The sequence below is a fragment of the Garra rufa genome, chromosome 25 (assembly GCF_049309525.1).
Source record: "Garra rufa chromosome 25, GarRuf1.0, whole genome shotgun sequence".
NCBI lineage: Eukaryota > Metazoa > Chordata > Actinopteri > Cypriniformes > Cyprinidae > Garra > Garra rufa.
Window position 1 is genome coordinate 27,192,032 of NC_133385.1, and position 15,826 is coordinate 27,207,857.

Below are 15,826 nucleotides of genomic sequence, written 5' to 3' on the forward strand. Positions count from 1 at the left end.
CAATTATCTCCAATAAACTGAGCTATTTTCTATTGTCTCTCTGTTTCTCGGCGGCCCTTTTTTCTAGAAGGTGCCAGCGTGCCTCCTGATTCGCACAGGTTCCTTTGGGAGGCAAACATATTGCTTGGCATATGTCTGTGACAGTGGCATAAATTAGGGACATGGATTTCTCTGTTGTGCCGAGGGACTGATTTGAATTTTAGATTCACGCCACATCTCTCCCGGCCTTTGTAGAGTCATTGGTGGAAATGTGTGTGTTGGTTGGTGTTTTTCAGGTGGCGAAGGCTGTCTCTCACTCTCTGAATAATTGTGTGAACTGCTTACCTGGACAGAAGGATGTAGACATGGCTCTCAGGAGCATTGGCGAGGCCAGTAAGAAATTGCTTGTGGAAAATGTGAGTACTTTGTCAGTTCTTTGTAGCGAGTCTAAACATAAAACTGTGTGAATGATTAGGAAAAAAACATTATTACATAAATTGTCGCAATTTATGAATGTTACACACAGAAGTTCCATCTGATCATGTTTCATGAATAAGGCTTAACAGTGATCAACCCTAACTTTTTCCAGCTTCCTCCATGCTCCAAATCCTTCCAAGAGGCCCAGACAGACCTGAACCACACGGCAGCGGAGCTCAACCATTCGGCTGGAGATGTGGTACAGTCTTCACGTGGGAACAGCAGCCAGCTGGCTGTGGCTTCCGGGAAGTTCAGCCAAGACTTTGACGAGTTTTTAGATGCCGGAGTTGAGATGGCCGGACACACTCAGGTACAGTTTCAGAGCGCTCTTAGAGCTGAAGATAGCTCATGACATCCTCCACCCACAGAGAAATCTCATTGGTCCATTTACATGTACGGTTATGCATTTAACAGAAGCTTATATCCAAAGGAGCAAACCAATTTATTTGTAAGACCTTTGTTTATCTTCAGAACACAAATATATTTTGGATGAAATATGAGAGCTTTCTGACTCTGCATAGACAGCAACAAAACTACCACGTTCAAGGCCCAGAAAGGTAGTAAAGACATCGATAAAATAGTCCATGTGACATCAGTGGTTCACCTTAATCTTACTCGCATGCAAGGCTGTAACGGTGCTTCAACTATGTACTGAGTTAAGGGTATGAATACTTATGCAATGTACTTATTTCAGTGTTTTATTTTTATAAAAAAAAATTTAAATTTACACTCCATACACCATAATAATGACAAAGACCAGATTTGCAAATTTTACAAATTTATTAAAAGTAAAAGAGTGAAATAAGTACATTTGCCACAGTTTGTATTACACAGGTGTAGTAAGATCTAGAAGCAATATGAATGCTCCTGAGCTAAATTTCGAGTGTCCCAGAAAAGGGTGTGAATACTTATGCAACGGGATATTTTCAGTTTTTTATTTTTAATAAATTTGCACAAATGTTAAAAACCTATTTTTTTGCTTTGGAGTAAGGAGTGTAGATTGATGTGGGGAAAAAAGTAATTTAAAGTAGTTTAACATAAGGCAGCAACATAACAAAATGTGAAAAAAATGAAGGGGTATGAATAATTTCGCAAGGCACCGTATGTTGAATCCAATTTTTCTTTGTAAAATGCAAAAAAAAAAAATTGATCATACTGATTTCAAACTTAAGTTTTCCTTAGTTTGAATATACATTGAACCATAACATCTTAGTTGATAATTCATTATTCTTTATTTTTGACAAAACATCCCATGTTTCGGTAGTGACTGCAAATTTTCTGTAGTGACAGTAATGCTTTGGTAGCGACCACATCACATTACCGAATTTTAACTTGCATACTAAAACACTACTGAAACATACTAAAATACAAAAAAAAAAATCATAACTGTACTAAAATTGTTTATTTCCCCCAAATATAAAGATTATGTGTTTCCTTTTGTCACTACCAAAACAATGATGACATGTTTTGGCTGTGACTGTTTCGGTAGTGACAATTTTATGAAAGGAAAAGGAAAAGGAAAGGAGGTGAAGTGAGGCCAAGTATGGTGACCCATACTAGGAATTTGTGCTCTGCATTTAACCCATCCAAGTGCACACACACAGTAGTGAACACACACACACACACACCGTGAACACACACCCGGAGCAGTGGGCAGCCATTGCTGCGGCGCCCGGGGAGCAGTTGGGGGTATGGTGCCTTGCTCAAGGGACTCACCTCAGTCGTGGTATTGAGGGTGAAGAGAGTGCTGGTTATTTACTCCCCCCACCTACAATCCCTGCCGGACCTGAGACTCGAACCTGCAACCTTTGGGTTACAGTCCGACTCTCTAACCATTAGGCCATGGCTGCCCCCTGGGATAACACCTAAGATCCTTTTATGGGATAACACCTAAGATATCACTGTTGAAACTCTACCAAATGTTTCGGTAGGTACTGTTTCAGTACACTGTAAAGGGTTTTCACCAGTTTCAACTTAAAAACGTAAGTTGATTTAACTTAACATTTTAAGGCATTTTAAGGCAAAATTCAAAAGTATCTAAAATTGTCACTACACTGTAAAAAGTTTTCACTAGATTCAACTTAAAAACCTAACTTTTTAAGCAGCTGCCTTAAGTTTTTAAGTTAAAACAGCTTGAAACTACAAGTCATTTTAACTTATTACAATAAAAATTAGTTGATTTAACTTGCGAGTTTAAATAACTTTTAAGTTTAGTAGCTGACTTAAAATGTTAAGTTAAATCATCTTAAAACTACAAGTCATTTAACTTATTACAATCAAAATTAGTTGATTTACTTGCGAGTTTAAATAACTTTAGTTGATTTAACTTAACATTTTAAGTCAGCTGCTAAACTTAAAAGTTATTTAAACTCGCAAGTTAAATCAACAAATTTTTATTGTAATAAGTTAAAATGACTTGTAGTTTCAAGCTGTTTTAACTTAATAACTTAAGGCAGCTGCTTAAAAAGTTAGGTTTTTAAGTTGAATCTAGTGAAAACTTTTTACAGTGTAGTGACAATTTTAGATACTTTTGAACCTAGCTCAAAGATGCTAATCAGCACATGGTTAGCAAGCACAGTGGTACACATATAAAAAACTAAATGTTATGGAATGACTCCCAAAAAAGTGTCCTTAATTGCAGATAAAAGGTGTTTTGTAGTGACGTTCCTTAAAGTTACACACAGATTTTTCAGACTTTTGAACACATTTACCTTAAAAATGATAGGACCTGTCTACTCACCATGTAGTTATGAGAGAGTGACACATAAATATTTCCTGATCATAAATGTAGGGGTGTAGTTAAAATCAGTCTTAGCCAATGGACTAAAACATACACTGTTTCAGTAGTGACATGAAAACACATTTTTTACATAAAGTTTCATGATTTACAGAAAATATAAAGTAAATATTTGTTTTTAACTCAAAAAGATACTTTAAAAAACTACAAAAAGTTTTTCAAAACCATTTTCATAAGTTGAAATTTAGAGTTAGGGATCGGGACAGCCACCTCCGAATTGAAAGTGCCCAATAAATGATGATTTTATATATATTAAGCTTACAAACATTTACAATATTATTGTCAGGTTCAATAGATAATAGAAGGATCTTAGTAAACATCTAAGATTTGAATACTTAAATGCTTTTTAAATGTGTTTTTTGGTTGTGGGACAGCAGTTTAAACCAATCCTGTAGAATGGCCCATAAATGCATTCTGAAGTTCTGATTCATTTGTTAATTAGTGCCTCTCATCTAAATTCACTCAGGCACGTAATTGTTCCAGAGAGCATGAAGATGCTCCACCCTAATGAAATCTTTGATGATGTTCTGGTTCTGCATGTTTTGTTGATTAATTTGGAGAGGCGGGCGAGCAGAGGGGTTGATGGAGCGTGACATGCCCATTAAAGGATGACTGAGGGATAGTAAGGGACACCGAGGTCTTGCAGGACAGGACAGGCTGGAAGCCATCAGCAGATAGTGTAGCTCTGTGAGACTAATGCCTATCGAAATTACATGTAAAATAACAGCCACAGTTTGCCCTTTAAGGGCGTAATTTAAAAAAAACATATCAACTTGGCTCATGAATATTAATTATGTGGTATCATATAATTAATATTCAGTACGCAGACGATGGTTTACCACCTTTTTTGGACCATTCTTCACACAAAGCTGTCATGTGGATACAGAAGACATGAAATATGTTGCATAAGTAAGCCGTATGGACCACATTTTTGATCTTTTTATGGCATTTTGCATCCTTTGACGTTTGAAAATTTTCCCATTTATAATTGCCTAAAAAAGTATGAAAGCTTGTTTCCGCTACAGGATAAAAAATAAAAATAAAAAAGATAATTGCGACTTTTTAGCAGACATATATTACAGAGTTTGTGTTATAAACTCATTATTGCGTAATTGAATTTGGAATTTGGTTTTTTTCCGCTTCAGAATTTTGAATGTTTTTCTCACAATTCTTTGTGTTTAGATCTTGCTGTTCTGAGTTTATAGCAGAATTGCAAGAAGAAAAGTCATAATTGTGAAAAACAGTCCAAATTACAGAGACAAGCTTTCGTAGAAAGTGGCAAGCACAGTACGTTATTAAAAATATCTCCTTTTGTGATTCTAAAAAGAAAGTAAGTCATATGGGTTTAAAATGAAATGAAAGTAGTATAATTTTTTTGGTGAACCCATTAAATTTTGAAACCATAAAATATAACTTGTTTTGAAAGAACACTGCACATTTTTCTCCTAAAATAAAGTTGAACAACAGCATAGATTGACTGCAGGCTGAGCTGTCGTCTTTTGTTTCCGTAGTCTAAAGATGACCAGATCCAGGTGATTGGCAACCTGAAGAACATCTCTATGGCATCCAGCAAGCTGCTGTTGGCCGCCAAGTCCCTCTCCGTTGATCCAGGGGCGGCAAATGCCAAGAACCTCCTCGCAGCTGCGGCACGGTAGGAATGAGCTTCATTTGGCGGTCAAGGGAGAGTTTAGTGATCATTAACCAGTCAACCTGAGGGGCAGCCTGCCGGCCAACAACAACAAAAATTTGCTATTCAGCTGAATGTTTTCGCAGAATGAGAAACATGTGTATGAGTGTTTAAGAAAGTGCCTACATAATCAGGTTTAGGGACAAGTTTGTGTCCAGTAGTGAGCTAAATCTGACAAAACCTCCTTTTTGGGGCCACCCTCATTTGTGAATAATGGTATAAACATTAGGAAAATACATTTAGCATGCATTTTGTTTGTTAGTGTGCATTTTTGTTATTGTGTGTTTGTCTGTTAATGTGCATTTTGTTTGATTTGTTACTTTTGTTTGTTGTTGTGTTTATTGCCTATGTTTGTGTTAGGCAGTGTTTGAGGTTTGTTTATTACGTTAGTGTTTGTTATTGTGTGAGTATGTTTGTGTTAGTTTGTGAGTTTTGATTGTTTTGTTAATGTTTTTGTTTGTGAGTGTGTTTGTTAATGTATAAGTTTTGTTTGTTAGTGTGTTTAAACATTGTTTGCTATTGAGTGTGTGTGCAAGTTTTGTTTGTTAGTGTTTGTTTTGTTTGTGAGTCTTTGTGTTTGTTAGTGTTTTAGTTTTGTTTATTTTGTGTGTGTGTGTGTGTGTGTTTTATTGTGCAAGTATATTTCTATTAGTTTTTGAGTATTGTTTGTTGTTGTGTGTTTATTACATATGTTTGTGTTTGTCGTTGTTTTAGGTTTGTTTGTTATTGTGTGACTTTTTTTGTGTATGAGTATATTTGTGTTAGTTTGTGAGTTTTGTTTGTTTTATGTTTGTTAGTGTGTTTATGTATGAGGTTTGTTTGGTGTATGTATGTTAGTATTGTAGTATTGTTATTGTATTTGTTTTGTTTGTTAATGTTTGAGTTTTGTTGAATACGTGATAGGGTTGGGTCAATAGACGATGCCATCGTCCATCGGCGATACTAGTTCGTTTACATTAATAAATAAAGGCATACAAAAACAGCAGAAAAAAATCTAAATAATTTTAATTATATTAGATTAAATAAACTACACCAAAAATGCACTTTTCATGGTTTTACCATAACGAACAGAGCTTGGAACAAAAAAAAAGAGAATATATTTTTTTCCATCGAAATACGAACGTACAGTACAAAGCCTAGTATACATTATAAATAACAGTTATGGGAATATGGAAACACTTGGATTTGTGCCGAATTACAGAGGTACGTGAGCCAGTGATGCGTGGGTTGATCCAAAATGAGCGGGTGCCTGCGCTTACGAGTCATCCAGAAATATTTTTAATGATATTCGGGTCGCGGTCGGTCGGGTCGTTTGAAATAAAGATGCCAATTAAACCTTTGTAATTTATAAAGTAGGCTACTAGACACTTTTCTATGAAATACATAGACCTACACTTTATTGGCTGAATAATATTTACCTTTTGAATGTTGAGCGTTATTAACTGTTGAATAAATGCTGACGCGGCACAAAATGCCCGATTTCCCAACACGTTGAACTGAGCAATGCCATTGTACCATTTTAATAGGCTACTTTTAAACGCATATAGCTCAGCTCAATGTCAGTTTTATGTATTTTCTGAGAGGGGGTGGGATTTTATGTTGGGAAAGTTGGGGGAGAGACGCACACTTCGATTAGACTGGATAAACACATGCAGCATCTTAATTGTTAAGAAAATGGTATTAATAAATGTCTCGAATATTTTGATTATGTCCAATGCTTCTCTTTCTTTTTGGAATTATTAGACACATTTCACTATGTCTCTTCAAATGCCTAGGTCTGTTTAATTTCCTTAATTATAAAATTTCTAGCACTATTTTTAAACATTTATTCAAGCAATAATATATAAATTATCTCATGTATATGCTTGTTTAAAACCAGGGATTAAAAACGAATTCCAAGTAAAAACTGTATTTTTTCTTTACATTTCCAGAGAGCGAAACGAACGAAATTAAACATTACTTAATAAATTCAAAGCACTATAATTTCCTTATTCATTTGATACAACTATTATAGCTATACAATTAATATAGGCTATATAAAATAATATTATTTTGGCATATTCGTGATTAAGAAAAAAGGAATTAGCTTGTAGTCTATATATATTTAGGGCTATAGGCTAATCTTTTTCTTAACTTTTATTACACTGTAGATCGAAATAAAATAATTCTTGATCATATTTAACATCGGAGAATCACTGACAGAATTTAGAGTACTTCGAAAACGAAACTATTTAAATCTGTATAAAGGAAAGACAAAATAAATCACAACAAGAACAATCTGTATTTTTCTTGTAATCAAGAACATTTCTTTTGACAAAATTACCTAATTAATGCCGAATGATGTTTGACAGTGAACGCATCTCCACCGCATAGCCACATATAATCGCTGCTGTCAGTCGCCAATATTAAACATGCGGGTCAGGAAGCTGGTCGGGTACAATATTTTCTTTATTTTTTTGCGGTCCGAGTTGCGGGCGGGTTAGACGTCGGTCGGGTTCGGGTTGTTTATACATTGACCCTGTTTGTTAGTTTATTAATATAGTGTATGTTTGTTAGTTTTTGAGTTTTGTTGTGCGTGTGTGCGTGCGTGTGTTTTATTGTGTGAGTATGTTTGTGTTAATGTGTGAGTTTCGGTTTGTTGTTGTTAGCGTGTATTATTATTGTGTGTTTATGTTTGTTTGTGTATGTTTTGTTTGTTAGTGTTTGAGTTTTGTTTGTTAATGTGTGGGTGTGTTTTGTTTATGTGTGAGACTGTTTGTGAGTGTTTTGCTTGTATGTTCGATGATTTGCTTGTTAAAATGTTTTGTTTGAAATTGCTTGTACATGAGAGTTTTTGTTTGTGGTTTTGTTATTGGCTTTGGTGCTGTGTTTGTTAGTGTGTGTCTGGTTTGTACGTTTCATCCAGCGTCCCACACACAAGCATAGTAATACAGCATAATAGACATAATAAATAATGCCATAATGAAAATCTGAAGAAAAAAGGAGAATTGTTATGGGCTTGAGTTACATTTAGGGCCAGATTTAGAGGATAGAAAATATTATTAGCTCAATATAAAAACAATAGAAGTCAGTGGAAAGTACCTGTCATGATGAAAAACAATTTTCTGTGTGTGTGTGTGTGTGTGTGTGTGTGTGTGTGTGTGTGTGTGTGTGTGTGTGTGTGTGTGTGTGTGTGTGTGTGTGTGTGTGTGTATGTGCTACAGAATCCTCATAGGTACCACAGGAAAGCAGCTGCTCCTGAGGGTTTTGAGCTAGATTGATTTAGTTTTCCTTAATGAAGGAGAGAGTAGACTGACACACATGCACACCACACACATACACTCACTCACATCTTGGCTCATATTAGTGCAACAAAACCTTGTTTTGTCCTGATTTGGATAAATTTGTAACACCTCAATGTTAGTGCTTGCTTTCTGCGTTTAGAAGAGACTGAAAGCTCAATGAGTCTGAGGAAAATAGATTTGAGATAAATTAAGTCTTCAAAGGAGCTTTTCATGTTATTCTGACTGTGTGTGATGTTCTGTGTTTCAGAGCGGTCACAGAGAGCATTAATCAACTCATCACACTGTGTACCCAGCAGGCACCGGGACAAAAAGAGTGTGACAATGCTCTGCGAGAACTTGAGGTACTTGAGGTACACACATACACACACTTAGTCTCTCAAAGTTTCGTACAATTTATATTAGAGAGTTTTGTTATGTCTTCTATGGTGGCCTTATATAAATAAAATCAACATTAGGTCATATTTGGCCTTATTTGTTGTAGATTATAAACAGCCGTTTGTGTGATGTCTTTGTGAAACATTCCAATATACCAGCTATAGGTCAAATGTGTGTTAAAGTAGAGCCAACAATGATGATTTGGGTTCTGTAAATGATTATAATTTGTAACTTGTGTGTGTGTCCAGTAATCATTTTGAAATGACACACAACTCTTTGTTTATTTTCCAAGGCATTTGTTAAAGTGTTTTTATTACATTTATGAACCTTGAAATTCTTTGATATACTGTGAGTTGGAAATATCTCAAGTATCCAACAGGCATGTTTAAAATCTTCAAGCGTTTTAACCTCATTCTCTCCCACGGACACACAGGCCGTTCGAGGAATGTTGGACAATCCCAATGAGCCGGTCAGCGATCTCTCTTATTTTGACTGCATTGAGAGCGTTATGGAGAATTCCAAGGTAAAGAATCCCGTTACAACATTCCGTAATTCTCTAAAGAAAAGTGTTCATTCCAAATGTTTACACATTTCGCCATCTGACTGAACAGGTTCTCGGGGAGTCCATGGCTGGAATCTCACAGCACTGTAAGACGGGAAACGTGCCAGCATTCGGGGATTGCGTGGGTGTGGCGTCCAAAGCGCTGTGTGGGTTGACTGAGGCGGCGGGACAGGTGAGCTTTCAGCCTGATACTCTCTCATGCTGCTTCCACAATGCATTTGTAACATTATGATTTAGAAATGCAATAACAAATTCAATAGCTAAGTTTTATCAACATCATTTGATTTAATCTTTAGCTTTGGTAAAGTGACATTTCTGAGGGTGACTGAATAGTTAATGGGGAATAATATAGGATAGGGCTTGTGTTATCCATAATATAATATAATTATATTTATTTTATATGTATGTATATCATTAAACTATTTACTCAACAGATTTATTCATAAACACTCATTCAGTAAGGGATTAAACAAGTGACTGTCTTTAGGAGTGAATCATTGAATCATTTACTCTACTGATTTGTTCAAAAACACTGATTCATTCAGGAATTAAACAAGTGACTGTCTTTGAGTGAATCATTGAATCATTTACTCAGCTGATTCATTTAAAAACACTAATTTATTCAGGAATTAAACAAGTGACTGTCTTTATGAGTGAATCATTGAATCATTTACTCAGCTGATTCATTCAAAAACACTGAATCATTCAGAAATTAAACAAATGACTGTCTTTGAGTGAATCATTGAATCATTTACTCAGCTGATTCATTCAAAAACACTGATTCATTCAGGAATTAAACAAGTGACTGTCTTTAGGAGTGAATCATTGAAAATACTCTACTGATTTGTTCAAAAGTACCCATTCATTCAGGAACAAAACAGGTGACTCTCTTTGAGTGAATCATTGAATCATTTACTCATTCATTCAGGAATTAAACAAGTGACTGTCTTTGAGTGAATCATTGAATCATTTACTCAGCTGATTCATTCAAAAACACTGATTCATTCAGGAATTAAACAAGTGACTGTCTTTGAGTGAATCATTGAATCATTTACTCAGCTGATTCATTCAAAAACACTGATTCATTCAGGAATTAAACAAGTGACTGTCTTTGAGTGAATCATTGAATCGTTTACTCAGCTGATTCATTCAAAAACACTGATTCATTCAGGAATTAAACAAGTGACTGTCTTTGAGTGAATCATTGAATCATTTACTCAGCTGATTCATTCAAAAACACTGATTCATTCAGGAATTAAACAAGTGACTGTCTTTGAGTGAATCATTGAATCATTTACTCAGCTGATTCATTTAAAAACACTAATTTATTCAGGAATTAAATAAGTGACTGTCTTTATGAGTGAATCATTGAATCATTTACTCAGCTGATTCATTCAAAAACACTGATTCATTCAGGAATTAAACAAATGACTGTCTTTGAGTGAATCATTGAATCATTTACTCAGCTGATTCATTCAAAAACACTGATTCATTCAGGAATTAAAGAAGTGACTGTCTTTGAGTGAATCATTGAATCATTTACTCAGCCGATTCATTCAAAAACACTGATTCATTCAAGAATTAACCAAGTGACTGTCTTTATGAGTGAATTATTGACTCATTTACTGAGTTGTTCCAAAGCACCAGTTCATTCAGGAACACAGCAAATGACTGTCTTTATGAGTCTTGAATCATTTACTCAATAGATTTATTCATAAACACAGATTCATTTAGGAACAAAACCAGTAACTGTGCTTATGAGTAAATCACTGAATCATTTAGTCTAAACATTTATTCATAAACACTGATTCATCTAGGAATTAACAAGTGACTGTCTTTATGAGTGAATTATTGACTCATTTATTAGGTGATTTATATTATATAATTTTGTATTTATTTATTTTAATTTTTTTGCTGCATTGGTTTTGTCAACAGAGAAGTTTTTTCAGAGGTGGAGAAAAGTTTAATTTTAATGTAATTAATATAAAACATTTTAAAAAATAAGAAGAATGTCAGTAGGGAAAATATTTTTTATTTTTAGAAAAAAACATAATATAATATTAAATTCTAAATGTGAATATAAATAAATATAGTTCATAAAATAATAATTTTAAAGAAATGTAAGTAATGCTAAATAGATAGATAGATATTACCAACTGATTTACTAGCTCTCATCTGATTATTTTTGCTTGCCTTTGTTTTTTTCAGGCCTCTTATTTGGTAGGAGTCTCAGACCCAAACAGCCAGTCAGGTCATCAGGGATTGGTTGATCCTATCCAGTTTGCCAGAGCCAATCAAGCGATTCAGATGGCCTGCCAGAATCTGGTGGACCCGGCCAGCAGCCCGTCCCAGGTGACTGTTTGCTCTTTTGTTCTTTAGTATCAAGTTTCATTCTTTAGTTTTTTACTTGTCTGGCCATATCCTAATTGTCTTTTGGGGATTTTTAAATTTTGTGGCTTGCGTTTCTTCATCTGTTTGTTTATGTAGGTTTTGTCAGCAGCTACCATTGTTGCAAAGCACACCTCAGCTCTTTGCAATGCCTGTCGTCTGGCGTCATCCAAAACAGCCAATCCTGTAGCCCGGAGACATTTTGTGCAATCAGCCAAAGAGGTCGCCAATACCACGGCTAACCTTGTCAAAACTATAAAGGTACGGCCTGTAATTAATTACCAAAAGGTCATTTGGTACCAAAGTAATTGAGAATTGATTGAATCGTGTTTATTAGTATGAAGGCTGTGAGCTTCTCCGACCATTTCCAACCTTATAACCATCGATAAAACTTTATTTATGTATGTGGATTGAAGTGTTTTAGCGGATGTGATCTCTCTCTGCTATGTTTCTCAGGCCTTGGATGGGGATTTCTCAGATGAGAACCGTGAGAGGTGCCGAGTGGCCACGACCCCGCTGATAGAAGCTGTGGATAATCTCTCCACCTTTGCCTCCAACCCTGAGTTTGCCAGCATTCCTGCGCAGATAAGCCATGAGGTGATGAAATACTGAATACCACAATATTTCATGTATTATTTTGTGTGTGTATGTGTCAAATTTTGAATCTTGAACCTAAACTTATTTGTCATTGTATCATTAAATAATTTACTCTACCGATTTTTTTCAAAAGCACCAATTCATTCAAGAACAAAACAAGTTTATGAGTGAATTATCAAGTCATTTACTCAGGCGATTCATTCTGGAACACTGATTTATTCAGGAATTAAACAAGTGACTGTCTTTGAGTAAATCATTTACTCAGCCGATTCATTCAAAACACTGATTAATTCAAGAACAAAACAAGTGACTCTATTTATGAGTGAATCACTGAATCATTTACATTACTGATTTGTTCAAAAGCACCAATTTATTCAGGAACAAAAAGTGACTGTCTATATGAGTGAATCATTGAATCATTTACTCTACCAGTTTGTTCAAAAGCACCAATTCATTCAAGAACAAAAAGTATCTTCAGGAGTGAATCATTGAATTGTTTACTCAGCTGATTTATTTATAAACACAGATTAATTCAGGAACAAAACAGGTGACTGTCTTTATGAGTGAATCATTGAATCATTTACTCTACCAGCTTGTTCATAAGCACTAATTTATTCAGGAATTAAGCAAGTGACTGTCTTTGAGTAAATCATTTACTCAGCCGTTTCATTCAAAACACTAATTCAAGATCGAAACAAGATTTATGAGTGAATCATTCAATCATTTACTCTGCCAATTTATGCAAAAAACACTGATTCATTCAGGAACAAAACAAGTGACTCTATTAATGAGTGAATCACTGAATCATTTACTCTACTGATTTGTTCAAAAGCACCAATTCATTCAGGAACAAAAAAGTGACTGTCTTTATGAGTGAATCATTCAGTCATTTACTCAGCCGATTTATTCATAAACACTGAATCATGCAGGAATTAAACAGATGACTGTCTTTATGAGTGAATCATTCAGTCATTTACTCAGCCGATTTATTCATAAACACTGAATCATGCAGGAATTAAACAGATGACTGTCTTTATGAGTGAATCATTCAGTCATTTACTCAGCCGATTTATTCATAAACAATGATTCGTTTAGGCATGAAACAAGTGACTATGAGTGAATTATTGAATCATTTACTTTATACATTTCTTCAAAAAGCACCGATTCATTCAGGTACAAAACAAGTGACATTCTTTGTAAGTGAATCCTTGAATCATTTACTCAGCTGATTCATTCAGAAACTAAATAAGTGACTGTCCTTATGAGTGAATCATTGAATCATTTACTCAACCAATTCATATAAAACATATTTATTTGGGAACAAAACAAGTACCTGACTGTGTTTGAAATCAGATACTTTCAGAGTCTTTTGAGTAAATTACAAAGTAATTACTTTTTGCAAACGTAAAAAAAAAATTCTATATAGTATGAATGTGCATAGTATGATCATAATCTGTCATCCAGGTATTTTTTACCTTCTGTTTTATGAAAATAATTACTATTTTTGAATACTGTTTTTCAGTGAGTCACAGAAGTGTTTACTTAACTGATTTAATTAAAACACTGATTCATTTAAAAACAAAACAACTGACTGTCTATATGAGTGTCATTGAATCATTTACTCAATCTATTTGTTCAAAAACACTTATTCATTCAGCAATTAAACAAGCGCCTGTGTTTTTGATTGAGTCATTAGCTGCGTTTCCATCCACCTATTTTTATGCGCATTTTGGAATATCGCATAAAAAATCATTTACAATGCCAAGTAACTGCCAATATTGTGTCTAAAATGATGTTCTGTTCAGATCATGTTCTGTATACTGTCTTTGTAAAATGTACCTACACGGCCTTCATGAATAATTAGATGACTCCTTCTTGAAATATTGACTGTAATGTTGTGCCAAAACAAAGTGGTTTCTCTTTGTTCACTGACTGTTTGACACTGGACTTCCTCACAGGAAGTCTAAAAGGTCAGTGAGTGTGAATGAGAGTTTTACAGTGTTTTTCAAACACAAGCCCCTGACAATTTTATCACCTTAGTTTCTGGGGTTTGTGGGAGTTTGGTTCTGTTCTTACAGCAGCTTCTTGAATGTTTTTAATATCTTGTTCACTGTTAACAAAATTATTTAGAACTGGAAATTACTCTTTGAATGAATTGTAATAAACTTATTTCTTTTCAACCCCAGGGTTCAGCAGCCCAGGAGCCAATCCTTCGCTCTGCTCGTTCAATGCTAGACAGCTCCACCCACTTATTAGAGACCGCCCGTTCTCTCGTCCTTAACCCCAAAGACCCGCCCACTTGGTCCATCCTGGCAGGCCATTCACGCACCGTGTCGGACTCCATCAAGAGCCTCATTACATCTATCAGGTCAGCATCATGCAAATAAACACCTAACTCAGCAGTTGAGAAAGATGCACGTGACCTGTTTGGTGAATGTGAAAAGCTTGCGGCGGCCTCGGTCTCCATCAGGTGTTAAATAATAATAATGTGGAAAGAAGATGAGGTTTAATTTGAACTTCTATTAAATAACTCAAGAGCAAGCTTTATTAACAGTAGCAGCTGTTCAGTCCTCACACACACTCTTGTTCTCTTCTCAAATCTTCCCGCACACAGAAGTCTGTTCTCCTCATTACAGCTCCAGGCGGAAGTAATATCACCAGCAAGCAGTGAAATGAAAAACCAGAGGATGTGTTAATGTGTTATTAACAAAGCCAAAGAGTATAGAATAATTAATATATTAGATATATTAAATTCATACATAAAATATAATAAAGTGTAACTTAAGCAAATTAATTTATAAACACACAAAAGTGTCACCATAATTATTTAACATATCGATTTCACCTGTGTGTTATTAATTCAGTTAAAGTGACATGATTTACTCACCCTCAAGCCATCCTAAGTATATATGCTTTCAGACGAATATTCAGAGTAATATTAAAAAATGTCCTGGCTTCCAAGCTTTTTAATGACAGTGAATGGGTGTTGGGATTTTAAGGGTTAATAAAGGCCTTCTTAGGTAAATTGATGCATTTGTGTAAGAAAAATATGTATATGTAAAACTTTATAAACCATAATCTCTAGCTTCCGCTAACTGTCAATCATTTGTTCAAAGCACTGATACATTCAGGAACTTAACAAGTGGCTATCATTGAGAGAATCATTCAATCGTTTACTCGACTGATTAGTTCAAAAGCACTGATACACTCAGGAATGTAACAAGTGACCGTCTTTGAGTGAATCATTGAATCATTTACTCAAACGTTTTGTTTAAAAGCACTGATATGACATTCAGGAACAAAAAAGTGACCGTCTCTGAATGAATCATTGAATCATTTACCAATTTTGTGCAACCGATTTGTACAAAAGCATTGATATGTTCAGAAACTAAACAAGTGACCGTCTTTGAATGAATCATTGAATCATTTACTCAACCAATTTGTTCAAAAGCACTGATTTATTCAGGAACAAAAAAAGTGACCATCTTTGAACTAATCATTGAATCATTTACTCAACAGATTGATTTAAAAGCACTGATTCATTCAAAACAAGTGACCATCTTTAAATGAATCATTAAATCGTTTACTCAACCGAAGCACTGATTCATTCGGAACAAAACAAGTGACCGCCTTTGAATGAATCATTGATTCACTTATTCAACCGATTTGTTGAAAGGCAC

At 34.9% G+C, this 15,826-nt stretch overlaps 1 protein-coding gene across 1 annotated transcript in view; it reads left to right on the forward strand.

The window, feature by feature from the left end:
* The window catches only part of tln2b (talin 2b), a 153,624-nt gene that overhangs the window by 76,514 nt on the left and 61,284 nt on the right, over positions 1–15,826 (forward strand). Inside the window, exons 27-36 of the mRNA XM_073831436.1 lie at positions 276–395; positions 569–766; positions 4,765–4,904; positions 8,472–8,565; positions 9,033–9,122; positions 9,211–9,333; positions 11,370–11,513; positions 11,649–11,810; positions 12,006–12,146; positions 14,333–14,514. Of these exons, the coding sequence (XP_073687537.1) occupies positions 276–395; positions 569–766; positions 4,765–4,904; positions 8,472–8,565; positions 9,033–9,122; positions 9,211–9,333; positions 11,370–11,513; positions 11,649–11,810; positions 12,006–12,146; positions 14,333–14,514 (1,394 nt within the window). The remainder of the gene's footprint in view (positions 1–275; positions 396–568; positions 767–4,764; positions 4,905–8,471; positions 8,566–9,032; positions 9,123–9,210; positions 9,334–11,369; positions 11,514–11,648; positions 11,811–12,005; positions 12,147–14,332; positions 14,515–15,826) is intronic.